This window comes from Macrosteles quadrilineatus, unplaced genomic scaffold (genome assembly GCF_028750875.1).
Source record: "Macrosteles quadrilineatus isolate MER2022 unplaced genomic scaffold, UCM_ALF_1.0 Scaffold_2__2_contigs__length_208266976, whole genome shotgun sequence".
Taxonomy (NCBI): domain Eukaryota; kingdom Metazoa; phylum Arthropoda; class Insecta; order Hemiptera; family Cicadellidae; genus Macrosteles; species Macrosteles quadrilineatus.
In genome coordinates, this window is record NW_026542595.1 from 81,597,395 (window position 1) to 81,624,384 (window position 26,990).

Here is a 26,990-nt window from a genome sequence, read left to right on the forward strand (position 1 = left end):
GTCTCATTTCTTGTCAGGTGAAAATCGAGTACTTAAGTTTTTGAGTACCTGAATTTTATTTCCACCATTTATATTTACATTCCCTAACGGCTTTTAGTTGTTTTTGTCGCTGGTGCCGTACAGTATAAGTGGTTTTGGTTTTTAGTTTTTCACCGTATAATCCCAGGGATTTTTTAGCTTAATCCTGAGTAGGTAACATCTTTATTGAGCCTACCTTTTGTTTAGTAGGCTAAGTTAATTTGGTTTTTTAAGACTGGTTGTGTTATTAGTTACTTTGTACCTGCTTAGGGACTCTTTGTAGTGCTTTACTTAGACGCAAAACTTCTGCGTTTAATTGTTGTTTATACAGTTTGTCTCTTAGTTCAATTATCGTGTTAAATTCCGGAGTTATTAAGTATAAACATGGCATATACTTGTGTTGCCAGTGGATCGTTTCATCAAGGGGATTCGAGGTTTACTTACAGCAGAAACGCCCAATGTGTGGCAAACTCAGCCTGTGCCATCGCTTGGAAGTCTCTGGGGAAAGAATTCTCTACTTTTGCCATTGATTCCATACTCTTAAGTGGTGATGCATTGTATAGGTCATTACGTAATGAGGGTTGTGTTGGTGGCAATAGGTTTTTGTTCCCTGATGAAATTCCACACGAGTTTACGGTTGCTGGAAATGAAGTTCGTGTTGATATTTCTTATGTATATGATGCTTTGTACCCAGTAACTCGTGATTTATTAGATGATAGCATCGCAGAGCTCGCCTGTGAGTTAGAGCTATTGTTTGTAGGAGCTACTGTGAATGTCGGGTTTTTATTTACTGGGTTGAACGTGACTGTTGGCTTTTGGCACAGCCAAGATAAATACTTTTTGTTTGATCCACATGCAGTAAATGAACATCGTCAGCATGACATCAGTATCAGGGGCAACAACTTGGCTCGACTGTTTGCGTGTGATAGCTACATATCTTTAGCGTCCCTACTGCTATGTAACGTAGTGTATGAAGCCAATGCACATCAATATTCGATAACACAATTGAAATTCGATAGCCATGTCGCATCCGCTTCGCTTGACTTTGTGTTCAACCCTGTTATCACACCACTCCCCAGTTTGAATTTTACTCCTACCCCACATTGTCCTAGCCCTGAATTTCTAATTCTTAACGATTCTATCAACGAATCACTTTCACAGTGCCCCAGTCCTGATTTCCTCCAAGATCCAAAATTGAATACCCTATATCCAGTTGTAGTGATTTCTCCTTTGAGAAAGTTTAAATCCCTCCCCAATCTCGAAACTCCCCGAAAAGGACCCGGAAGGCCAAAAAAATTGAAACGTGGGCGTCCTAAAGTTTTAAACACGACTAAGGACGAACAAATTGCTGCCGCAAAGAAGAAATATACGGATAATCACCCGGACAAAAATGTAGACGATGCTCGCCGTCACCGAGAAACCCACCCTGATTCTCATAGGGAGGCTGTCCGTATATACAGCCAATCTCATCCAGAAGTGAATAGGGAGGCTGTAGGGCGCTACAGCCAATCTCATCCAGAAGTGAATAGGGAGGCTGTAGGGCGCTACAGCCAAACTCATCCTGAAGTGAATAGGGAGGCTGTAGGGCGCTACAGCCAAACTCATCCCGAGGTAAATAGGGAAGCTGTTGGAAGATACAGTCAAAAGAATCCAGACGCCTCTCGGCAAAGGGTAGCCATTTTCCGTCTGAAAAATCCTATGCTTTCTGAGCTTCGTCATTTGCCAGCAGCACTTGCTAGACATATTTTTCATCACGGTCCAATGGGTTCTTGGGAGGGGGAGTTGCTGAACAATATTCCTGCTTTTAATCTCAACAAAATTAGCCTTTGGGATGATAGTATTTTCAAGTGTTCTTACTGTGGTGCTCGACTATTTGAAGAGGAAAAGGGTAGAAAGAAGTGGTGTTGTGGTCAAGGGGCAAACAACGTTCTTAATCTACAGCCTCTTCAGGAATCGTTCTACTCAGATCGCCGTTTTCTCGATAGGGCTCGTGCTTACAACGACATGTTTGCGTTTTGTGCATTAGAACTATCTGGTGGGTACAGGCATCCAAGTGGTCTTTCATTTTTCAAAATTGAAGGGAGAATGTACCACCAGGTTTACAATCTGTCCGACTCTGGTCAAAAGTTTACTACTAAGGCTGGGGACGTTCAGTTTGTAAATCGTTCTCGCATGTACATCGATGACGGTGAAGAACGTCGGAATATTGCCTTGGGTAGATCTCTCGACGGTGGCATAATTGACTTAATTACGCGATTTTTGTCACAGGAAAATCCGTACATTGTTCACTATCGGCGTTTAGGTAGTGAACCTGCAGTCAACGCTCACTTGGACTTCCAAGTAACAAGTAGAGCTACCCATGGCCCTATTCTAGGCGACAGGCAAACAGGTGTTGAGGTACACGCTGTTCTAAGCACTGAGGAAACTGTTTACGAGCCCCGTAAGCTTACGATTTGGAAAGTTGGCTCTGGTAGGCCCAGTTCCATAAATCTGTTCAGTCCCCTTATGGAGCCATTTCAATATCCTCTGCTCTATCCCCATGGCACTTTAGGCTGGCACATAGGACGCTTGGACAACTTTAATAAGAAATTGTCGCAATATGATTATTCGCGTTGCCTCCTACTATCCGATCCTCGGTTTTCGCATCTCGGCCGACTGTCTCAAGCTTGGCAGGTCGAGATGTATGCAAGATACGAGGAAGAAAGGCTTAACTATATAAAGTTTACGCAGACTAAATCAGTTGAAAATGCCATGCGGATAGGACCGTTGGATGAAGTTGAGACGGTTACTCGAGGTGGACATCAAGCAGGACGTCAGGTTTTGAACGACATTGCTAATGATGAAACTGTTCAGGGGGAGGGTGGGATACAAGCTGGCAAAGTTTACCTCCCAAGTTCGTTCACAGGGGGGCCGAGGTATATGAAATTGCGTTACGAGAATGCTATGGCCTTAGTTTCTCGTCTCGGCTTTCCTACGTTTTTCCTTACATTTACCTACAGTGCGACTTGGGAGGAAAACAAAAGGGCTTGTCCTCGAGGCAGTGGTCGTAGTGATCCCAGTACAGCCTGCAGGGTCTTTTACATTAAGCTCCTGGAACTTCTTCGGGATCTACGTAGCGGAGCTATGTTCGGTCGTTCTGTGTACATAGTCCACGTTATCGAAATGCAGATGCGGGGCCTTCCACATGCCCACATCGTGTTCAAAATCGAAGGCGATGGACCTGTTCAGGCAGCAGACATAGACTCCATCATTCGAGCTGATATCCCGTCGAAGGAAGAGGCAGGTGGCAGATTAAGGGCGTTGGTTCTGAGACATATGGTTCATGGTCCTTGTGGCACGGATCACAGAACCGACTTCCCTTGCTGGGACTCTGACAAAGGTAGCTGTACGAAATTCTTCCCTAAGCCTCCCTGTGAAACAACCCACGTAGATGAAAGAGGGTTTGTACAATATCGGCGTGATTACAATAATGAAGGGAGTATAACGTCAAGGAACAGATCGATTCCTGTGCATGACGGCTGGGTTGTACCGTATAACTCAGCATTGCTTCTAAAATATGAGGCACACATCAACTTAGAGGTAGCTTCCACTCGACGAGTGATTAAGTATCTATTTAAATATCTAATGAAGGGTGGCTCGCTTCAGAACGTCAAAGTTACTCCTTTGAGTAAACAAGACGATGAAGTCGAGCACTATGTGACTAAGCGTATGGTGGGAGCCAGTGATGCATGCTGGCGTCTCTTGGATTTCCCAATATCAAAGTCTGAGCCCACCGTTGAATGTCTCCCTGTTCATCTAGAGGGAAAACAGAATGTGTGTTTTCGACCTAACAACTTGACACACGCCACTTCTGGAGCTACCTCTGACTTGATCTTTTATTTCAATAGGCCTCGTGACCCAATGTTTGACAATTTGACGTACCAGTGTTTTTTTGAACAATACATTGTTCACAGCAAACGTCCAAGTAGTGCTGAGGTTTACGAACATCCAGACGGTAAGCACTTCTTAACTTCCAGAAAACGTGGCCAAAAGATCTGTCGACTCTTCTGGGTTTCACCAAACAGGAGTGAGCAATATTTTCTTCGGCTGTTGCTCATGATAATACCATGCCGTGGTTACGCCGATCTGCTCGCTCGAGGTGGTGATGGTTGCACTACATTCCAACAAGTAGCACGCACCCTCGGTTTGGTTGAAGATGAGGACGAGTACCACCAGGCACTGAAGGAAGCTGCTCGATTTATGGTCGGCCCGAGGCTCCGCTCTTTCTTTGTTCTACTTTGTAACATGGGAGCTCCCGCGGCCCTCTTGTGGGATGCTTTCCGGGATACATTGTGTGAGGACCATTTGGAGCGGAATCCTCTTGATCACGACGTTGCTTTCAAGCTGGGTCTGATTGAAATCGATCGAAGTCTTCGCCGTCAGGGATCCTGCTTGGCCGACCACGGTCTGCCCATTGTAGATGACGACACGACCGAATTGGGTAGGGAACTACTCATCTACGGTGAGAATCAACAGAGATCACTGGTAGATGAGTGGGAACCAAAGCTTTCCAACGACCAGAGAGTGGTGTTTGATTATGTAAGATCGATATTACATGGCCAGGTTGGTAGTCGGTCCATAAAACTTATCTTCCTCGACGGACCTGGTGGCTACGGCAAGACCTTCTTAATTCATGTGATCCTCGCATACGTTCGTAGTCTTAACAGGGTTGCTATTGCTGTCGCTAGCTCCGGCATTGCTGCTGGTAGTCTGCCTGGTGGCACGACAGCACACAGTATGTTTAGGCTGCCACTTGATCTCGGCGATGGCACTGGGTATTGGAACTTGACCAACGGATCTCAGCGTGCAGAACTCATCAGAGCAGCCCAGCTCATAGTTTTTGATGAGGCCCCGATGGCTCACCGGTACATTTTTGAAATCATCGACAGATCTCTGCGTGACCTCATGAATTCACCTGAGCCATTTGGGAACAAGATCTTCCTCTGCTGCGGAGATTTCCGTCAGATCGCACCAGTTGTAGCTAAAGCTCGTACTCCAGCAGACATTGCTTGTGTGTCACTGTGTGCGTCATCTCTGTGGTCAAGCTTCAAAATCTTTTCCCTGTCCACCCCTCACAGAACTTCTGGCTCCACTGCGTACTCCGAGTTTCTCCTAAAAGTAGGCAATGGAACAATTAGATCTGTAGATTTTGAAGAAGGCCGTGGCTGCTCAAGTCTGATTCCTTTGAGCGGTATTAGATATGTGACATCACTTCACGATTTAGTTGACTTTGTATTCCCCGTTTGTGACCTGAGCCATACAGATAGAATCGCAGGCCGGGCTATTCTTTCAACCATGAACACCAATGTCCAGCAGATCAACAACGCCGTTCTTAATCTGACTGACGGCTTCGTTCATGAGTTGAGAAGTGCTGATTCCGTGGACAAGGAGCACGACGACGGTATGGATGTGGACGTTCACTTGTTGAACCAGGCTACTGGCAAGGGCGTGCCAGACCATGTCCTGCGACTCAAGATTGGCTCCGTGTGTCTCGTCATGAGGAACCTGAACATTGACAGCGGACTCGTAAACGGCACCAAAGTGATCGTGACCGCTATTAGACCTCGTCTGATCACGGTGCGACTTCCTGGACAACGCGATTCGATTTGTATTCCCCGGATTCAATTCGTTTTCCCGTTTGTCGAGGGGTCTCCGCTTCGCGTCCGCCGTCTCCAGTTTCCTCTCATGCTGGCCTATTCCATGACTGGCCACAAAAGCCAGGGCCAGACGATTGATCGTGTCGGAGTCGATCTTCGCAGTGACTGTTTCACGCATGGTCAACTGTACGTCCTTCTCAGTAGAGTCAGACATCCTGACGACATCGTTGTTCTGGTCCATCCTGACAGGGTCCACGAAGGAGTTGCCTATGCAAAGAACATTGTATACGACGAGCTCCTTCGTTAATTCCTACTTTGACCTAAGCAGTAGGCTAGGGGATCTGCTTTAACAAAACTCCCCGTCGTGATTTGACATCCACGGCAGTACGACAAGGGGTCTGCCTTAACAAAAGTCCCCGACCTTTAGTTTGTTATTGTGTGTTTTGTGTGTTTCGTGTGTTTTTGTGTGTTTCTTGTGTTTTTGTGTGTTTCGTGTGTTTTTGTGTGTTTTGTGTTACTGTTTGTGGTTCCGACGTTTCCCGGCCTCCCCGTGGCGGAACTGGATATGCCATACAGTTTGTGGCTAACTGACAAGGAAACAAACATTACATAATTGATTCCCATTACTATATTTATAAATATTTACTACCATCTTTTTAATTGAAATACTATTACTGTTTATCTATATAACTGTAAATAAAATGGTTTCGACGTTTCCTGGCCTCCCCGTGGCGGAACTGGATATGCCATACACTTTATGGCTAACTGACAGGGAAACAAACATTAGTTCATAGATATATATTTTTTTATACATAAACTACTGCCAATCCACTACCCCACAGTATTATCATAGACTAAGCTATGATTTATCTATGGTATTATTAATATTCTTCTATTAATACATATACATTTTTACTACCATCTTCTAACTTAATATACCAAAACTTTCAATTTCAACCAATGTTACTTTCGTCAATAATATCACAATTCTTCATTAACTATATAAACAATTTACTTCATTTACTATATCGATAATTATAAAATATAGTTCCGACTTTTCCTGGCCTCCCCGTTGCGGAACTGGATATACCATACAGTTTATGGCTAACCGACAGGGAAACAAACATTACTTAATCGATTTTAATTTATAAATATTCCTGCTTTGTTACAACTAAACTCTTATCTACTAATCTTTTTTTATCAGCCTTAAGAATGATTTTTTATAAGGGGTTCGTTAAGGTGGAGCTTGAAATTAACTTGCCAACCTCCTCTAATGTAGGGGGCCTGGGGGCGGAGCCCCCAGCGAGCCAAAGGCGAGTCTAAATACTATACAATCCGATGTGTAACTGACTGGGGATACAAATTCTAGACCACTTCTAGATGAGCTAGAGACTTGAAATTTTCGGTGGTTGTAGGTCTAGTGCCCAAACCACCCATAAAATTCCAAAAAGTCGCATTTTCAAATTTTAACCCCCCCGAAAATTCGAATTCCCCCCCCCCATGTTATTCTTATGGGGAATAACATTAAAAATGGCCGACTTTCGTGTTCCCATCTGAACCACTTAGAAACGTGCTAGAGACTTCAAATTTGCGTAGTATTGTAGTAAAAGATCTTACATTACCGGTGGAATATGCAAAAGTCCCATTTTCAAATTTTAACCCACCCAAAAATCCAAAACGGCGGACCTCTGAAAACGAAAAAACACTTTTTTTTCAACCGGATGTAGCTCGAAAACGGTAAGAGCTAGAAAAGATTTGACAGTATATCCAGGAACAGGAATTAAATTTTCTACAAAACCCTCTTAGGCGTTTTCAGAAAATCGCACTCCTTAAGCTTCAAAAAACGCCCTACTTTCAAAATTTTGTAAATTTTTTTCAAATTTTTATCGGTTTTTGCTATGTTTTCGTACCTAAATAATTATTTTTTGCAAATATTATTAATGTTTCGTATTCTCCTTAGTTTACTTTACATTTCACCCTTTACATGTATTTTCGTAACTTTACTCCTTGACCCCCAAAAACTTAATTTTAATGTGAAAATTTGATTGGTTTTTACCGGTTTTACCAGCCCCATGTTATCCTTATGGAGAATAGCTATGTAATTTTAATACTTTGGTATGCTCATCTGATTAGTTTAGAAACGTTCTAAAGACTTTAAATTTTTGTAGTATTGCAGTATGGGATCATCCGTTAATGGTGGAATTTGCAAAAATGCCTTTTAAAAATTTTAACCCCCAAAAAAATCCAAAATGGTAGACGTATAAAAACGAAAAAACACGGTTTTTAATACCGACTATAACTAAAAAACGGTAATAGCTAGCAAAAATTTGAAAGAATCTTCATGAACAGGAATTAAATTTCCTACAAGACACTATTACGCGTTTTTAGAAAATCGCACTCCTTCACCTAAAAAAAACGCCCTACTTTCAAATTTTGGTAAATTTTCTTCAAATTTTTAACGGTTTTTGATAATTTTTCGTACATAAAAATTTTTTTCTTCAAATATTATTAATGTTTCGTACTTTCGTCGACGTCAGTTCCCACTGATGTTGGCCTATTGCATGACCGGACACAAGAGCCAAGGTCAGACAATAGATTCAGTCGGTGTTGATTTACGGACCGATTGCTTCACGCACGGGCAACTATACGTCTTGCTCAGTAGGGTCAGACATCCAGACCATATTGTTGTTCTCGTACACCCCGAACGTGTCCGAGATGGAATCGCATACGCAAAGAACATCGTGTATGGCGATCTCCTTCTCTAAACCTGATTTGACATTAGCAGTAGGCTAGGGGATCTGCTTAATCAAAACTCCCCGTTGTGACTTGACAACATCGGCAGTACGATAGGGGGCCTGCCTTATCAAAAGTCCCCGTTGTTGTATAAAGTAGTTAGTAAAGTTTACTAACTTGTACATTTGTAAATAATTGTAAATATGGTTCCGACGTTTCCTGGCCTCCCCGTGGCGGAACTGGATATGCCATAAATTGTATGGCTAACCGACAGGGAAACAAACATTACTTGATCTATTTTCATAAATATATACATGAATATCTACTATAATCTATTTAATTCATATGATACTTTACTATTATCAACTTATTCACTTATCAATCGACATACTAATCAATCTACTCATCTTATACAACAGTTCTCTAATTTGTACATTTGTAAGTAATTGTAAATATGGTTCCAACGTTTCCTGGCCTCCTCGTGGCGGAACTGGATATGCCATACAGTTTGTGGCTAACTGACAGGGAAACAAACATTACTTAATCTATTTTCATAAATATATACGTCATGAATATCTACTATAATCTATTTTCTATTTACATCATATATACATGAATATCTAATATAATCTATTCACATCATATAATACTTTACTATTATCAACTTATTAACCTATCAATGAACATCAATATAAATTTACTTATCTTGTACAAAAGTTTACTAACTTGTACATATTCAAATAATTGCAAATATGGTTCCGACGTTTCCTGGCCTCCTCGTGGCGGAACTGGATATGCCATAAAGTTTATGGCTAACCGACAGGGAAACAAACCTTACTTAATCTATTTTCGTAATTATATACTTGAATATCTACTATAATCTATTTACTTCATATAATACTTTACTATTATCAACTTATTTACTTATCAATCTCCTCTAATAAATTCATGAAATCGTTATTACTTTAATGTCGATTTTTACTATAACGAACCCTTCTCTCCTCATATTATTACTTCCTTTGACCAAAAACTCAATTGTAAAAATACTTGACTAACATACTCACTTACCGCAACTTAAAAAATGATTTTTTTATGAGGTGTTCCTTAAGCTAGAAGTTATCTTACTCAAAGTTAACTTATATAACTTAATATTGACGGTTTCACTTCTTGCTTTGTTACAACTTAACTCTAATCTACTAATGACGACTAACAGCTAGGGGGCCTGGGGGCGGAGCCCCCAGCGAGCCAAAGGCGAGTCTAACTAAATATACAGCCCGATGTGTAACTCACTCACTCACTCACTGATCAGGTATACTAATGTTTACCGACTTCTAGAATAGCTAGAGATCTGAAATTTCGTACAATTATAGGTATTAGTCCCAAATCACCCAGAAAATTGCCAAAAGTGACATTTTCAAATTTCAACCCTCCCAAAATAATTCAAGAGGGTGGATTTTAGAAAATCCCGAAAAAGGCGTTTTTTTTAAACGTTTATTGTGCTTAAACCGTTGGTCTAATCAAAAAACGGAGCACACTTACTGTATTTAGAATTAAACGAGCTACAATTTTATAATATAAAGTTTCTTTCTATCTCCACCCCTTCCCCCCTATATTTCGCTCTAAACACAAAATTTTGGAATTTTTCATCATGTTTTTTTGTTCAAACGTCCGTCGCGGCTCAACCGTAGGTCTGATCAAGAAACGGATAGCACCTACGTATCTTTACTTTTGACGATCTACAACTTTGTATTTTAAAATTTTTTTCCATCTTCACTCCTTCACCCCCAAATTCATGCTTAAACTTGAAATTTAGCCATTTTTCCTTGTTTTTTGGGGGGTTGGCTGCCCTGGAGAAGGTTAAAATCCGTTTTGGGTATGTTTGACCTATTACTTGTTTTTAAATATGCCTAAAGTTCATCCTTAACCGATTTCGGAATTTTTACTCACCCTACTTAACCCTCAAATTCGGGGGATAATTTTAGTTAAAATAAAAAATCCCGATTTTAAAGATTCTCATCAATTAAAAATTATATAAACGCAAGATTATATATAAACAAACAAATGTTTTGTATACAAAATTTTATGGTGTACATTTTGTTCCATTGTGCCTTTTACCTATCTATACTCCAACCCCCTCAAAAAACCCCATTTCGATAGTTGTGTCCTTGGAATTTAGGAATAAGCCTACTTACACACTCATTTTAGCGATAGAACATTGAAATTTTAGCGGTGTTGGTATTCGGTTCAAATTACCTTAAATATAATTAAAATCGATATTGTCTAATTTTAAACCCCCCCCCTTGGTTTAAAATATCCCCCATGTTAATCAAAAAGAGAATTTGCATGCGAGCAATAAAATGGTATTTTAAGCATATTAAGGTCTCAGTAAAAATTAGTAAGTTATTCATGGTCGTAAGTCATTTGAAAAATAAAAAAGAGGCCAATCTCATCTTATACACCCCCGAACCTACAACACCCCCCTTTAAAAAAAAACTCAAATCTCATGTAAAACTGTTTCTCGTCGTTCTAGATATTTTTAATTTGTGTAGGTTTAATGTTGTGAAACGGTAGTTTTTTTTTAGTACAACCAAGTTGAAAGTCGTTGTTTATGTCACCCACCCCCATAACCCCTCTTGCAGAAACTGTACAAGTGGCAATAATATTAACTTTTATAATAAAAGTATACTATTTTTTATTTTTTAATGTTTTTATTACAATAGCGTGGCTTGCCCCCGAAGGGGGCCCATTCCCTTCAATGATGATTTTAACCAACCATCCAGCCCCCGAAGGGGCCTAATTTTATTTGTAATATTTTTGCCTCCCTCTTACTCCAAAGATTATAACTTTATTGCAACACTTATTGAACTCAATATAAGTTTTACAGTAAATTAGCAAATTTTCAATCTTAAGAGCAGCAACTCCACATCGGGACTGTAACATGTCAAGACGTGTTTGATATTCACCACAAACGACCCTTCTATTAAATACTTTCAACTGCCTGATTTTCATTGGTTTTTTAACGCTGAAAAAAAAATTACCGGAAAAATTCTTGCCCCCCGTAGAAAGAACATTCCCACTATCCACTTCTAGAATAGCTAGAGATCTGAAATTTCGTACAATCATAGGTATTGGTCCCAAACCACCCAGAAAATTGCCAAAAGTGACATTTTCAAATTTCAACACCCCCCCCCCTAAAAAAAAATCAAAAGGTTGGATTTGAGAAAATACCGAAAAAGGCGTTTTTTTTTTAATTCTTATGTTATTCTTACGGAGAATAAATATTAAATTTTAAAACTTTGTAATGCTCATCTGATTCTCTTTGAAATGTGCTAGAGACATGCTATTTGGTAGTATTGTGGTATGGGATCTTAAAAAGAAATCTCAAATTCTAATTTTAACCCTTCCTCATAATCTAAAATGGCGGACCCCTAAATACCACAAAACACTGCTACAGCTGAAAAACGGTAAGAGCTGGAAAGGATTTGAAAGAATTTGCATGGACAGGAATTACATGTTCTACTAAATACTCTTAGGCATTTTTCGAAAATCTCACCCCTTTGCCCCCAAAAAACGCCCTACTTTAAAAATTTGGTAAATTTCTTTAAATGGTTTTCGGTTTTCGCTATTTTCTCCTTAGTATTTTTTTTTGCAAATACTATTAATGCTTCGTGTTCTCCTTAGTTTTCTTAAAATTTCACCTTTTACATGATTTTTCGTAACTTGTCTCCTTGACCCCGAAAACTTAGGTTTAATGCCAAAATTTGAATGGTTTTACCACTTTTACGAGCCCCATGTTTTTCTTATGAAGGATAAGATTGAAATATTGACTTTGGTATGCTCAACTGAATCGTTTAGACAGGTGCTAGAGACTTGAAATTTGAATAGGGTGTAGACTGCCAAATCCCCATTTTCAAATTTTAACGCCACAAAAAATTCAAGTTGGCGGACATCTAAAAACGACAAAACACGTTTTTTTACAGCTATAACTAAAAAACTGTAAGAGTTAGAACAGATTTGAAAGAAATTTCAATGTCAGGAATTACATTTTCTACAAAACACTGTTAGGCGTTTTCCGAACAACCCTTCACTCTTAAAAAACACCCTTTCTTTCAAAAACAGTAAATTTCGTTCAAATTTCTTATGGTTTTCGCTACTTTTTTATACCTCAGCAATTTTTTTTGCAAATATTGTTCATTTCCAAAGAGTGACGTTTGAAAATAGTAACCCCCCCCCAAATGTTGAATTACCCCCCCCCCCATGTTATTCTTACAGGTGCATAGCCCCACTTTTAGATTAGCTGGGGATCTGAGATTTGGCACGATTGTAGGTCTTGCACCTTTTTCGAAAAGTGACATTTTATAATATTAAACTTCCCCTCTGAAATATGGAATCCCCCCCTTTGTTATTCTTCTAGGGAATAACCTTGAAAGTGGCCGACTTTGGTATGCGGATATAACAAGTTTTGAATCGTGCTAAAGAATTAAAATTTTACAATAGAGTACAACGTTACCAAAAAATAACCCTTACAATTTTCATAAGCCCCATTTTCACGTCCTAACCCCCCAAACCCGAAATTCAAGATGGGGGACATCTGAAAACCACATAAGACTGTAGTGTTTAGTATTTTACAAACTTCTTATTATTGTATTATTTTACTCAGGAGCATATTTTCTCCGAGGATATTTCCAACAATCCCCCTTACCACCCTAGGGGGGCTGGGTTGAAGAAGATGTTGAACGTTATTTTGAATAATCCAGAAAATTTTCAAAAGTGACATTTTCAAATTTCTACTCCCCCAACAATAAAAAATTGCGGACAATTAAAAACGACAAAACACATTTTTTAAACGGTTATAAATTAAAAACGGTAAGAGATCTTCCCCACCTTCCAATCTGGGTAAATTAAGAGCGATTGACTTATCCTAAATAATTCTTACACCATCTCCCCGACAAACATGTACGCTTTTTCGGACCAAAAATAGGTTGTATACCTACTGTACTGTGATTCATTAATGTAAAACTACTGTAAAAACTTCATGGACGTTTATCTATGTGTTTTTTGGACAATTACTTGGGCTCCAACTTTAGTCGTCTTGAATCTTCTGAACTGATTTATATAATTTCCCCAGCAATCTAATCTTAAAAATATATACATAGGGTATGACAATCTAGGTTCCTGAAATTTAATTTACGATGAAACTTAAAAAAGCTCATAAAAAACGTTTTGGGGTGTATAATTCCGGATTGCATATTTACTAATAACGTAAATACATTACAGTAGAGTAAAACTACATTTAGTATGATTCATAAAAATATACCACCGAACAATAACTTATAGGCACTTAAAAACGTAAACGTTTCATTGACAGTTTTTGGAAAGAGATCCATCTGTTAGCCCAAAGTACCAGGGGACCGAGCATATTTCTTGGTGTTTGAGAGGTTAAATAACAAAGGCCTACGATATATCTACGATTTCCATAATTATAAAATACAGTATAAAATATGTTGCAATAACCCCACCACAGCTAACATGCACACTAAATAAATTTATATTTGCCTGATTGGATTATCACTAAAATAAATTCTTCTTAAAATGTTACGTTTTCCCTTGATTAACAAATAATCAAAAATAGTATAATATGAAATAAACAACTTTTCCATTTTTTTCGTTCGTAAATGTCAAATTAAGTCGTTACGGTGTTTTAATTTTTACTACGCACTCAGTCTTAAATGTGTTTTCGCTACACTAATGTGAAATGACCTGTTTTCGTCGTAAGTTTATTACCTGTGAAAATCCATCATTACATTCTTTACTACAGAAAAATAATGTTTACTGTGCGAAAGTAATGTTGACTATCTTTTTGGGATTTCACCGACGTAAACAAACAAAGATTTGTTATTGTTTTGTCAACTATTTTAATTTTCAACGACCAAAACTGTAAACCCAAAGTAAATATTAACTTGACATTTAAGGCATCGCCTAAAATAAAGAAATATCCAATGTCTGTTTTAATTAAGAAAATAATATTAGTCTTTGTAGTGTAGTGTTTGTAGTTTTTTGTATTGTTCAAAGCACTAGTGAAAGTTGGGTTATACATATTCTCGACCATTTATAATCTCGATAAATCTCGCACCTCAAACATGGTCTAAAAATATGTAATGACTCACTTTCTAATCTTGTTATGTAATATACTATTAAGTTCTTGTGTTCGCACCTTAATTAAGTACTCGTGTATTACCTATACTATTTTGTATGTCGGCCGTAGTTCATTAACGGTTGTAATTTTACGCCAGCTGCTTTATGATAATGTAATAATTATTAGGTTCTGAAAAACACCATAGTAATAGCATTTAAATTTGGAAGAAAGATTACAGTCTTATTAGTTACAAGTTACAATAAATTACTTTAATGTGTTCAATTGTTATGAAATTAAGACTAAATTGCTTTATTGTGGCTGTTATTTAAAATTGGTGAATCCTGTAGATTATACACAGACTTCTAAACATACTGCAGATTTTACTAGCATAACATTATTTTTTAATGCTCATACTGATAAATACTTTTATGACAGCTACTACTAGCAATAAATGCTGTGTAGCTTTATATTTTATATGCTTTCCGCCTGTTGTAGGAATATTTTCTTTCGCATTATTACGGGTAAATAATAGCTTGGTACCTTGCCGATGGTTAGGGCAGTATTATTACTTCGAATTGTCTAGTAGAATTTCAATAACGAGGGATCTGATTTAATTTTTAAACTAAACTATATACACTGCTATTTGAACAATATTGTCGCGTATCCATTCTCACAGGAGGAGGAGAGGGGGTCAGTGCCTACGTCAGAACCCCCTCCATGGTAGTAGTAGAAGGGGTAACTTTCACCCCGACGCCGACGTCTCATTTCTTGCTCAGCCACGTTCCTTGTCGGTTCATACTCCTGCTTGGTTCTTCCTTTGCTTTAGAAAATTCTTTGTTTTTCTCAAGTTTAGCTGACTTTTGTTGGATTTAAGTCTTCAGTGCTGTTGTGTAGCATTTGAGACTACTGAGTGGTTTTTATTGGAAATTTATTGGTTTTTTTCGTCCGTCAGTTATTGTTTTATAGTTTGGAGTTTTCACTGACTGTTTGAACAACTTGTTGTTAGAGAGTTGATTAGTTGTTTAACAGTAAATAGAAGTAGAAATCAAATATTGTGTGGTTTTTACTGTAGATTTAAGTTTTTTTGGTCAGCTAGTACGTGTTGCCATCGTTTTATTAGTTCTTATTTATACTTTGGTTTACTGACTACTACAAAAATTAGTAGCCAGTAGTCTTATTTCTTGTTGTTAGTTAATAATTTAGTAGGTTTAGTTTTTGAGTAGCTGGCTTGTATAGCTGGCACCATTTATAGATTTAGTAGTCAGTGGTCTCATTTCTTGTCAGGTGAAAATCGAGTACTTAAGTTTTTGAGTACCTGAATTTTATTTCCACCATTTATATTTACATTCCCTAACGGCTTTTAGTTGTTTTTGTCGCTGGTGCCGTACAGTATAAGTGGTTTTGGTTTTTAGTTTTTCACCGTATAATCCCAGGGATTTTTTAGCTTAATCCTGAGTAGGTAACATCTTTATTGAGCCTACCTTTTGTTTAGTAGGCGCTAAGTTAATTTGGTTTTTTAAGACTGGTTGTGTTATTAGTTACTTTGTACCTGCTTAGGGACTCTTTGTAGTGCTTTACTTAGACGCAAAACTTCTGCGTTTAATTGTTGTTTATACAGTTTGTCTCTTAGTTCAATTATCGTGTTAAATTCCGGAGTTATTAAGTATAAACATGGCATATACTTGTGTTGCCAGTGGATCGTTTCATCAAGGGGATTCGAGGTTTACTTACAGCAGAAACGCCCAATGTGTGGCAAACTCAGCCTGTGCCATCGCTTGGAAGTCTCTGGGGAAAGAATTCTCTACTTTTGCCATTGATTCCATACTCTTAAGTGGTGATGCATTGTATAGGTCATTACGTAATGAGGGTTGTGTTGGTGGCAATAGGTTTTTGTTCCCTGATGAAATTCCACACGAGTTTACGGTTGCTGGAAATGAAGTTCGTGTTGATATTTCTTATGTATATGATGCTTTGTACCCAGTAACTCGTGATTTATTAGATGATAGCATCGCAGAGCTCGCCTGTGAGTTAGAGCTATTGTTTGTAGGAGCTACTGTGAATGTCGGGTTTTTATTTACTGGGTTGAACGTGACTGTTGGCTTTTGGCACAGCCAAGATAAATACTTTTTGTTTGATCCACATGCAGTAAATGAACATCGTCAGCATGACATCAGTATCAGGGGCAACAACTTGGCTCGACTGTTTGCGTGTGATAGCTACATATCTTTAGCGTCCCTACTGCTATGTAACGTAGTGTATGAAGCCAATGCACATCAATATTCGATAACACAATTGAAATTCGATAGCCATGTCGCATCCGCTTCGCTTGACTTTGTGTTCAACCCTGTTATCACACCACTCCCCAGTTTGAATTTTACTCCTACCCCACATTGTCCTAGCCCTGAATTTCTAATTCTTAACGATTCTATCAACGAATCACTTTCACAGTGCCCCAGTCCTGATTTCCTCCAAGATCCAAAATTGAATACCCTATATCCAGTTGTAGTGATTTCTCCTTTGAGAAAGTTTAAATCCCTCCCCAATCTCGAAACTCCCCGAAAAGGACCCGGAAGGCCAAAAAAATTGAAACGTGGGCGTCCTAAAGTTTTAAACACGACTAAGGACGAACAAATTGCTGCCGCAAAGAAGAAATATACGGATAATCACCCGGACAAAAATGTAGACGATGCTCGCCGTCACCGAGAAACCCACCCTGATTCTCATAGGGAGGCTGTCCGTATATACAGCCAATCTCATCCAGAAGTGAATAGGGAGGCTGTAGGGCGCTACAGCCAATCTCATCCAGAAGTGAATAGGGAGGCTGTAGGGCGCTACAGCCAAACTCATCCTGAAGTGAATAGGGAGGCTGTAGGGCGCTACAGCCAAACTCATCCCGAGGTAAATAGGGAAGCTGTTGGAAGATACAGTCAAAAGAATCCAGACGCCTCTCGGCAAAGGGTAGCCATTTTCCGTCTGAAAAATCCTATGCTTTCTGAGCTTCGTCATTTGCCAGCAGCACTTGCTAGACATATTTTTCATCACGGTCCAATGGGTTCTTGGGAGGGGGAGTTGCTGAACAATATTCCTGCTTTTAATCTCAACAAAATTAGCCTTTGGGATGATAGTATTTTCAAGTGTTCTTACTGTGGTGCTCGACTATTTGAAGAGGAAAAGGGTAGAAAGAAGTGGTGTTGTGGTCAAGGGGCAAACAACGTTCTTAATCTACAGCCTCTTCAGGAATCGTTCTACTCAGATCGCCGTTTTCTCGATAGGGCTCGTGCTTACAACGACATGTTTGCGTTTTGTGCATTAGAACTATCTGGTGGGTACAGGCATCCAAGTGGTCTTTCATTTTTCAAAATTGAAGGGAGAATGTACCACCAGGTTTACAATCTGTCCGACTCTGGTCAAAAGTTTACTACTAAGGCTGGGGACGTTCAGTTTGTAAATCGTTCTCGCATGTACATCGATGACGGTGAAGAACGTCGGAATATTGCCTTGGGTAGATCTCTCGACGGTGGCATAATTGACTTAATTACGCGATTTTTGTCACAGGAAAATCCGTACATTGTTCACTATCGGCGTTTAGGTAGTGAACCTGCAGTCAACGCTCACTTGGACTTCCAAGTAACAAGTAGAGCTACCCATGGCCCTATTCTAGGCGACAGGCAAACAGGTGTTGAGGTACACGCTGTTCTAAGCACTGAGGAAACTGTTTACGAGCCCCGTAAGCTTACGATTTGGAAAGTTGGCTCTGGTAGGCCCAGTTCCATAAATCTGTTCAGTCCCCTTATGGAGCCATTTCAATATCCTCTGCTCTATCCCCATGGCACTTTAGGCTGGCACATAGGACGCTTGGACAACTTTAATAAGAAATTGTCGCAATATGATTATTCGCGTTGCCTCCTACTATCCGATCCTCGGTTTTCGCATCTCGGCCGACTGTCTCAAGCTTGGCAGGTCGAGATGTATGCAAGATACGAGGAAGAAAGGCTTAACTATATAAAGTTTACGCAGACTAAATCAGTTGAAAATGCCATGCGGATAGGACCGTTGGATGAAGTTGAGACGGTTACTCGAGGTGGACATCAAGCAGGACGTCAGGTTTTGAACGACATTGCTAATGATGAAACTGTTCAGGGGGAGGGTGGGATACAAGCTGGCAAAGTTTACCTCCCAAGTTCGTTCACAGGGGGGCCGAGGTATATGAAATTGCGTTACGAGAATGCTATGGCCTTAGTTTCTCGTCTCGGCTTTCCTACGTTTTTCCTTACATTTACCTACAGTGCGACTTGGGAGGAAAACAAAAGGGCTTGTCCTCGAGGCAGTGGTCGTAGTGATCCCAGTACAGCCTGCAGGGTCTTTTACATTAAGCTCCTGGAACTTCTTCGGGATCTACGTAGCGGAGCTATGTTCGGTCGTTCTGTGTACATAGTCCACGTTATCGAAATGCAGATGCGGGGCCTTCCACATGCCCACATCGTGTTCAAAATCGAAGGCGATGGACCTGTTCAGGCAGCAGACATAGACTCCATCATTCGAGCTGATATCCCGTCGAAGGAAGAGGCAGGTGGCAGATTAAGGGCGTTGGTTCTGAGACATATGGTTCATGGTCCTTGTGGCACGGATCACAGAACCGACTTCCCTTGCTGGGACTCTGACAAAGGTAGCTGTACGAAATTCTTCCCTAAGCCTCCCTGTGAAACAACCCACGTAGATGAAAGAGGGTTTGTACAATATCGGCGTGATTACAATAATGAAGGGAGTATAACGTCAAGGAACAGATCGATTCCTGTGCATGACGGCTGGGTTGTACCGTATAACTCAGCATTGCTTCTAAAATATGAGGCACACATCAACTTAGAGGTAGCTTCCACTCGACGAGTGATTAAGTATCTATTTAAATATCTAATGAAGGGTGGCTCGCTTCAGAACGTCAAAGTTACTCCTTTGAGTAAACAAGACGATGAAGTCGAGCACTATGTGACTAAGCGTATGGTGGGAGCCAGTGATGCATGCTGGCGTCTCTTGGATTTCCCAATATCAAAGTCTGAGCCCACCGTTGAATGTCTCCCTGTTCATCTAGAGGGAAAACAGAATGTGTGTTTTCGACCTAACAACTTGACACACGCCACTTCTGGAGCTACCTCTGACTTGATCTTTTATTTCAATAGGCCTCGTGACCCAATGTTTGACAATTTGACGTACCAGTGTTTTTTTGAACAATACATTGTTCACAGCAAACGTCCAAGTAGTGCTGAGGTTTACGAACATCCAGACGGTAAGCACTTCTTAACTTCCAGAAAACGTGGCCAAAAGATCTGTCGACTCTTCTGGGTTTCACCAAACAGGAGTGAGCAATATTTTCTTCGGCTGTTGCTCATGATAATACCATGCCGTGGTTACGCCGATCTGCTCGCTCGAGGTGGTGATGGTTGCACTACATTCCAACAAGTAGCACGCACCCTCGGTTTGGTTGAAGATGAGGACGAGTACCACCAGGCACTGAAGGAAGCTGCTCGATTTATGGTCGGCCCGAGGCTCCGCTCTTTCTTTGTTCTACTTTGTAACATGGGAGCTCCCGCGGCCCTCTTGTGGGATGCTTTCCGGGATACATTGTGTGAGGACCATTTGGAGCGGAATCCTCTTGATCACGACGTTGCTTTCAAGCTGGGTCTGATTGAAATCGATCGAAGTCTTCGCCGTCAGGGATCCTGCTTGGCCGACCACGGTCTGCCCATTGTAGATGACGACACGACCGAATTGGGTAGGGAACTACTCATCTACGGTGAGAATCAACAGAGATCACTGGTAGATGAGTGGGAACCAAAGCTTTCCAACGACCAGAGAGTGGTGTTTGATTATGTAAGATCGATATTACATGGCCAGGTTGGTAGTCGGTCCATAAAACTTATCTTCCTCGACGGACCTGGTGGCTACGGCAAGACCTTCTTAATTCATGTGATCCTCGCATACGTTCGTAGTCTTAACAGGGTTGCTATTGCTGTCGCTAGCTCCGGCATTGCTGCTGGTAGTCTGCCTGGTGGCACGACAGCACACAGTATGTTTAGGCTGCCACTTGATCTCGGCGATGGCACTGGGTATTGGAACTTGACCAACGGATCTCAGCGTGCAGAACTCATCAGAGCAGCCCAGCTCATAGTTTTTGATGAGGCCCCGATGGCTCACCGGTACATTTTTGAAATCATCGACAGATCTCTGCGTGACCTCATGAATTCACCTGAGCCATTTGGGAACAAGATCTTCCTCTGCTGCGGAGATTTCCGTCAGATCGCACCAGTTGTAGCTAAAGCTCGTACTCCAGCAGACATTGCTTGTGTGTCACTGTGTGCGTCATCTCTGTGGTCAAGCTTCAAAATCTTTTCCCTGTCCACCCCTCACAGAACTTCTGGCTCCACTGCGTACTCCGAGTTTCTCCTAAAAGTAGGCAATGGAACAATTAGATCTGTAGATTTTGAAGAAGGCCGTGGCTGCTCAAGTCTGATTCCTTTGAGCGGTATTAGATATGTGACATCACTTCACGATTTAGTTGACTTTGTATTCCCCGTTTGTGACCTGAGCCATACAGATAGAATCGCAGGCCGGGCTATTCTTTCAACCATGAACACCAATGTCCAGCAGATCAACAACGCCGTTCTTAATCTGACTGACGGCTTCGTTCATGAGTTGAGAAGTGCTGATTCCGTGGACAAGGAGCACGACGACGGTATGGATGTGGACGTTCACTTGTTGAACCAGGCTACTGGCAAGGGCGTGCCAGACCATGTCCTGCGACTCAAGATTGGCTCCGTGTGTCTCGTCATGAGGAACCTGAACATTGACAGCGGACTCGTAAACGGCACCAAAGTGATCGTGACCGCTATTAGACCTCGTCTGATCACGGTGCGACTTCCTGGACAACGCGATTCGATTTGTATTCCCCGGATTCAATTCGTTTTCCCGTTTGTCGAGGGGTCTCCGCTTCGCGTCCGCCGTCTCCAGTTTCCTCTCATGCTGGCCTATTCCATGACTGGCCACAAAAGCCAGGGCCAGACGATTGATCGTGTCGGAGTCGATCTTCGCAGTGACTGTTTCACGCATGGTCAACTGTACGTCCTTCTCAGTAGAGTCAGACATCCTGACGACATCGTTGTTCTGGTCCATCCTGACAGGGTCCACGAAGGAGTTGCCTATGCAAAGAACATTGTATACGACGAGCTCCTTCGTTAATTCCTACTTTGACCTAAGCAGTAGGCTAGGGGATCTGCTTTAACAAAACTCCCCGTCGTGATTTGACATCCACGGCAGTACGACAAGGGGTCTGCCTTAACAAAAGTCCCCGACCTTTAGTTTGTTATTGTGTGTTTTGTGTGTTTCGTGTGTTTTTGTGTGTTTCTTGTGTTTTTGTGTGTTTCGTGTGTTTTTGTGTGTTTTGTGTTACTGTTTGTGGTTCCGACGTTTCCCGGCCTCCCCGTGGCGGAACTGGATATGCCATACAGTTTGTGGCTAACTGACAAGGAAACAAACATTACATAATTGATTCCCATTACTATATTTATAAATATTTACTACCATCTTTTTAATTGAAATACTATTACTGTTTATCTATATAACTGTAAATAAAATGGTTTCGACGTTTCCTGGCCTCCCCGTGGCGGAACTGGATATGCCATACACTTTATGGCTAACTGACAGGGAAACAAACATTAGTTCATAGATATATATTTTTTTATACATAAACTACTGCCAATCCACTACCCCACAGTATTATCATAGACTAAGCTATGATTTATCTATGGTATTATTAATATTCTTCTATTAATACATATACATTTTTACTACCATCTTCTAACTTAATATACCAAAACTTTCAATTTCAACCAATGTTACTTTCGTCAATAATATCACAATTCTTCATTAACTATATAAACAATTTACTTCATTTACTATATCGATAATTATAAAATATAGTTCCGACTTTTCCTGGCCTCCCCGTTGCGGAACTGGATATACCATACAGTTTATGGCTAACCGACAGGGAAACAAACATTACTTAATCGATTTTAATTTATAAATATTCCTGCTTTGTTACAACTAAACTCTTATCTACTAATCTTTTTTTATCAGCCTTAAGAATGATTTTTTATAAGGGGTTCGTTAAGGTGGAGCTTGAAATTAACTTGCCAACCTCCTCTAATGTAGGGGGCCTGGGGGCGGAGCCCCCAGCGAGCCAAAGGCGAGTCTAAATACTATACAATCCGATGTGTAACTGACTGGGGATACAAATTCTAGACCACTTCTAGATGAGCTAGAGACTTGAAATTTTCGGTGGTTGTAGGTCTAGTGCCCAAACCACCCATAAAATTCCAAAAAGTCGCATTTTCAAATTTTAACCCCCCCGAAAATTCGAATTCCCCCCCCCCATGTTATTCTTATGGGGAATAACATTAAAAATGGCCGACTTTCGTGTTCCCATCTGAACCACTTAGAAACGTGCTAGAGACTTCAAATTTGCGTAGTATTGTAGTAAAAGATCTTACATTACCGGTGGAATATGCAAAAGTCCCATTTTCAAATTTTAACCCACCCAAAAATCCAAAACGGCGGACCTCTGAAAACGAAAAAACACTTTTTTTTCAACCGGATGTAGCTCGAAAACGGTAAGAGCTAGAAAAGATTTGACAGTATATCCAGGAACAGGAATTAAATTTTCTACAAAACCCTCTTAGGCGTTTTCAGAAAATCGCACTCCTTAAGCTTCAAAAAACGCCCTACTTTCAAAATTTTGTAAATTTTTTTCAAATTTTTATCGGTTTTTGCTATGTTTTCGTACCTAAATAATTATTTTTTGCAAATATTATTAATGTTTCGTATTCTCCTTAGTTTACTTTACATTTCACCCTTTACATGTATTTTCGTAACTTTACTCCTTGACCCCCAAAAACTTAATTTTAATGTGAAAATTTGATTGGTTTTTACCGGTTTTACCAGCCCCATGTTATCCTTATGGAGAATAGCTATGTAATTTTAATACTTTGGTATGCTCATCTGATTAGTTTAGAAACGTTCTAAAGACTTTAAATTTTCGGCGTTTTGTAGGTCTAGTGCCCAAACCCCCGGGAAAATCCCGAAAAGTCGCATTTTCCCCTTCCAACCCCCCCTAAATTAACAATTTCCCCCCCATGTTATTCTTATGGAAAATAACGTTGAAAAACACCGATTTTCTTACGCTCATCTGAAACGTTTAGAAACGTGCTAGAGACTTGGAATTTGCGTAGGATTGTACTATGGGATCCTACATTACCATTAAAATTCGTAAAAACCCCGTTTTCAAAATTCTACCCCCCCAAAAAAATTCCATAAAAATTTCGGTTTTCGGAAAAACATGTTTTTTTAAAACGGCTCTAGCTCGAAAACCGTAAGAGCTAGAATCGATTTGAGGAAAAATCGTGAGTTCGAAATTAAATTTTCTACAAGACAGTTTTGTCAGAGAAGGCGTCATATCGAAATTCGCACTCCTTCACCTTCAAAAAACGCTCAAACTCCAAAAATTGTAAAAATCCTCTATTTTTTTACGTGTTTTTAATTTTTAAAACGACTTTTCGTATATATATTTCTATTTTTTATGCTCCCAACATTAAGAGAAAAGTTACGTAAGTGACCTTCTATAATTTTAATTTACGAAAAAAAATTTAAAATTGCGAATTTTCAATCAAAAAGGTAATTTTTTACGCATTTTCTTATGGAGAATTAGCATGTTTTGACAGGCATTTTCGAGCACTTCTAGACGTGCCAGGGAGATGAAATTTGGCACGCACGTGGGTCTTGGGCCCACCCGCTCGGTAAAATTCCGAATAGTCGCATTTTCCTCTTTCAACCCCCTCTAAATTAACAATTCCCTCCCCATGTTATTCTTTTGGGAAATAACATTGAAAAATACCGACATTCGGACGCTCATCTGAACCGTTAAGAAACGTGCTAGAGACTTGAGATTTTGTAGTTTTGTAGTAAGGGATCTTACATTACCGGTGAAATTAGTAAAAGCCCCATTTTCAAGATTCAACCCCACCAAAAAAATCTATTAAAAACCCCTATTTTTGGAAAAAACGTTTTTTTTTAACAGCTGTAGCTCGAAATCGGTATCCAGACGCGATTTGAGGAAAAATCGTAGGTTCGCAATGAAATTTTCTACAATACGGTTTTGTCCGAGAAGGCGTCATATCGAAATTTGCACTCCTTCACCTTCAAAAAACGCTCTAACTCCAAAAATTGTAAAAATCCTCTATTTTTTTACGTGTTTTTAATTTTTAAAACCACTTTTCGTATATATATTTCTACTTTTTATGCTCCCAACGTTGAAAGGAAAGTCCCTAGAGTGACCCTCAGTAATTTAAACCCACAAAAAAATTCAAAAAGGCGGATTTCCAATTTAAAAGATGATTTTTTAAGCATTTTCTTATGGAGAATTAGCATGCGTCGACAGGCAAACTAGACGTAAACGTCAGTAGGTGAAATATGGGCGTTTGGTGACAGAAAAAACACTTTTGTCACTTCTAGAGTAGCTACGGAGCTGAAACTTTTTGTAAAGGTTTGTCTGGGTACCAAACCACCCACAAAGTCCCGAAATGTAGTTTTTGTTACTATTATGACAATAGCTAATTTGCAACCAAAAGGTGAGTGAGCGTAGCGAACGAGCTAACCTGAAGGCAAGTGAGCGCAGCGAACGAGCTCCAACCTAAAGGTGAGTGAGCGTAGCGAACGAGCTGACCTGAAGGCAAGTGAGCGCAGCGAACGAGCTCCAACCTAAAGGTGAGTGAGCGTAGCGAACGAACTTCAACCAGGATTTGATTGAGCCATGACCTAAAGGTGAGTGAGCGTAGCGAACGAGCTAACCTGAAGGCAAGTGAGCGCAGCGAACGAGCTCCAAACTAAAGGTGAGTGAGCGTAGCGAACGAACTTCAACCAGGATATGATTGAGCCATGCGTTTAGTTTAATTTTTTCCCATCTCCACCCCAAATTCGTGTTTAAACCTGAAATTTTACTTTATTTTCCCTATTTATGGTGATTTTTACTGCGCAAAGGGTCCATTCTTCATGCCGATAATTTTTACCAACCCTTCGCCCACGAAGGGGGCCTAAGATTATTTTAAAATATTATTTTACCTCACTCTAACTCCTAAGACTTTATATCGATGCTTATTGATGTGTAGAAAGTTTTAGAGGTTGTGACTTAGCAAACTTAATTTATCATGGCACCGGCCCTACATCGAGACTGTAACATGTCAAGACTGGTTTGGTTTGCACTAAACAACCCCCCTATGGAATACTTCGCAACTGCCAAGTTATCACTACATCTTTTACGCAAAAATGTTTCCGAACAACATCCTGTCCCCCGTGACAACTTCTCATCATGGATACTATTAAAAGGGGGCCTGGGGGCAACTATCCCCCAACCAAAAAAGGGGGCCTGGGGGCGGAGCCCCCAGCGAGCACAAGGCGAGTCTATATTATATACAGCCCGATGTGTAACTGACTGACTGACTGACTGACTGATTCATCAGGTATACAAATGTTTGGGCACTTCTAGAATAGCTAGGAAGCTGAAATTTTTTTTGGAGGTCCGTCTAGGTCCCACAGCACCAGCAAAATCCCAAAAAGTTACATTTTCAAAATGCAACCCCCCCAAAAAAATTCCATTAAAAACTCCCTTTTTTGGGGAAAACACGTTTTTTTAAAACGGCTGTAGCTCGAAAACGGTAAGAGCTAGAATCGATTTGAGGAAAAATCGTGAGTTTGGAATTAAATTTTCTACAAGACACTATTAAGCGTTTTTCGAAAATCGCACTCCTTTACCTTCAAAAAACGCCCTACTTCCAAAAATTGTAAAAATTCTTGATTTTTTTAAGTGTTTTTAATTTTTTAAATGACTTTTCGCACATATATTTCTACTTTTAATGCTCCCAACGTTGAAAGGAATGTCCCTAGAGTGACCTTCCATAATTTTAACCTACAAAAAAAATTCAAAATGGCGGATTTTCAATCAAAAAGATCGTTTTTTTAATGTGTTTCTTATGGAGAATTAACATGCTACGACAAGCAAACTAGAAGTAAACGTGAGTAGGTGAAATATGGGCGTTTGGCGACAGAAAAAGCATTATTGTCACTTCTAGAGTAGCTACGGAGCTGAAATTTTTTGTAAAAGTTTGTCTGGGTACCAACCCACCCAGAAAGTCCCAAAATTTAGTTTTTCCAACTGAAACCCACCAAAAGAAATCCTTTAAAACCCTAGTTTTTTTGGGAAAAACATGTTTTTTTAAAACTGCTGTAGCTCGAAAACGGTAAGAGCTAGAAACGATTTGAGGGAAAATCGTAGGTTCAGAATCAAATTTTCTACAAGACAGTTTTCTCAAAGAAGGGGTCATATCGAAAATCTGACTCCTTCACCTTCAAATAACGCCCTACTTCCA

At 40.0% G+C, this 26,990-nt stretch overlaps 2 protein-coding genes across 2 annotated transcripts; both read left to right on the forward strand.

Annotated features, from left to right (window-relative positions):
• The first annotated feature begins 402 nt into the window (after nucleotides 1-402).
• LOC128984487 (uncharacterized) lies at nucleotides 403-5,961 on the forward strand. Its single transcript, XM_054403815.1, has one exon. It carries the CDS (start codon nucleotides 403-405, stop codon nucleotides 5,959-5,961), a length of 5,559 nt encoding a protein of 1,852 aa, XP_054259790.1.
• Nucleotides 5,962-16,194: 10,233 nt separating this feature from the next.
• On the forward strand, nucleotides 16,195-21,753 carry LOC128984488 (uncharacterized). Its single transcript, XM_054403817.1, has one exon. The coding sequence runs from the start codon at nucleotides 16,195-16,197 to the stop codon at nucleotides 21,751-21,753; it is 5,559 nt and encodes a 1,852-aa protein (XP_054259792.1).
• The last annotated feature ends 5,237 nt before the right edge of the window (nucleotides 21,754-26,990 follow it).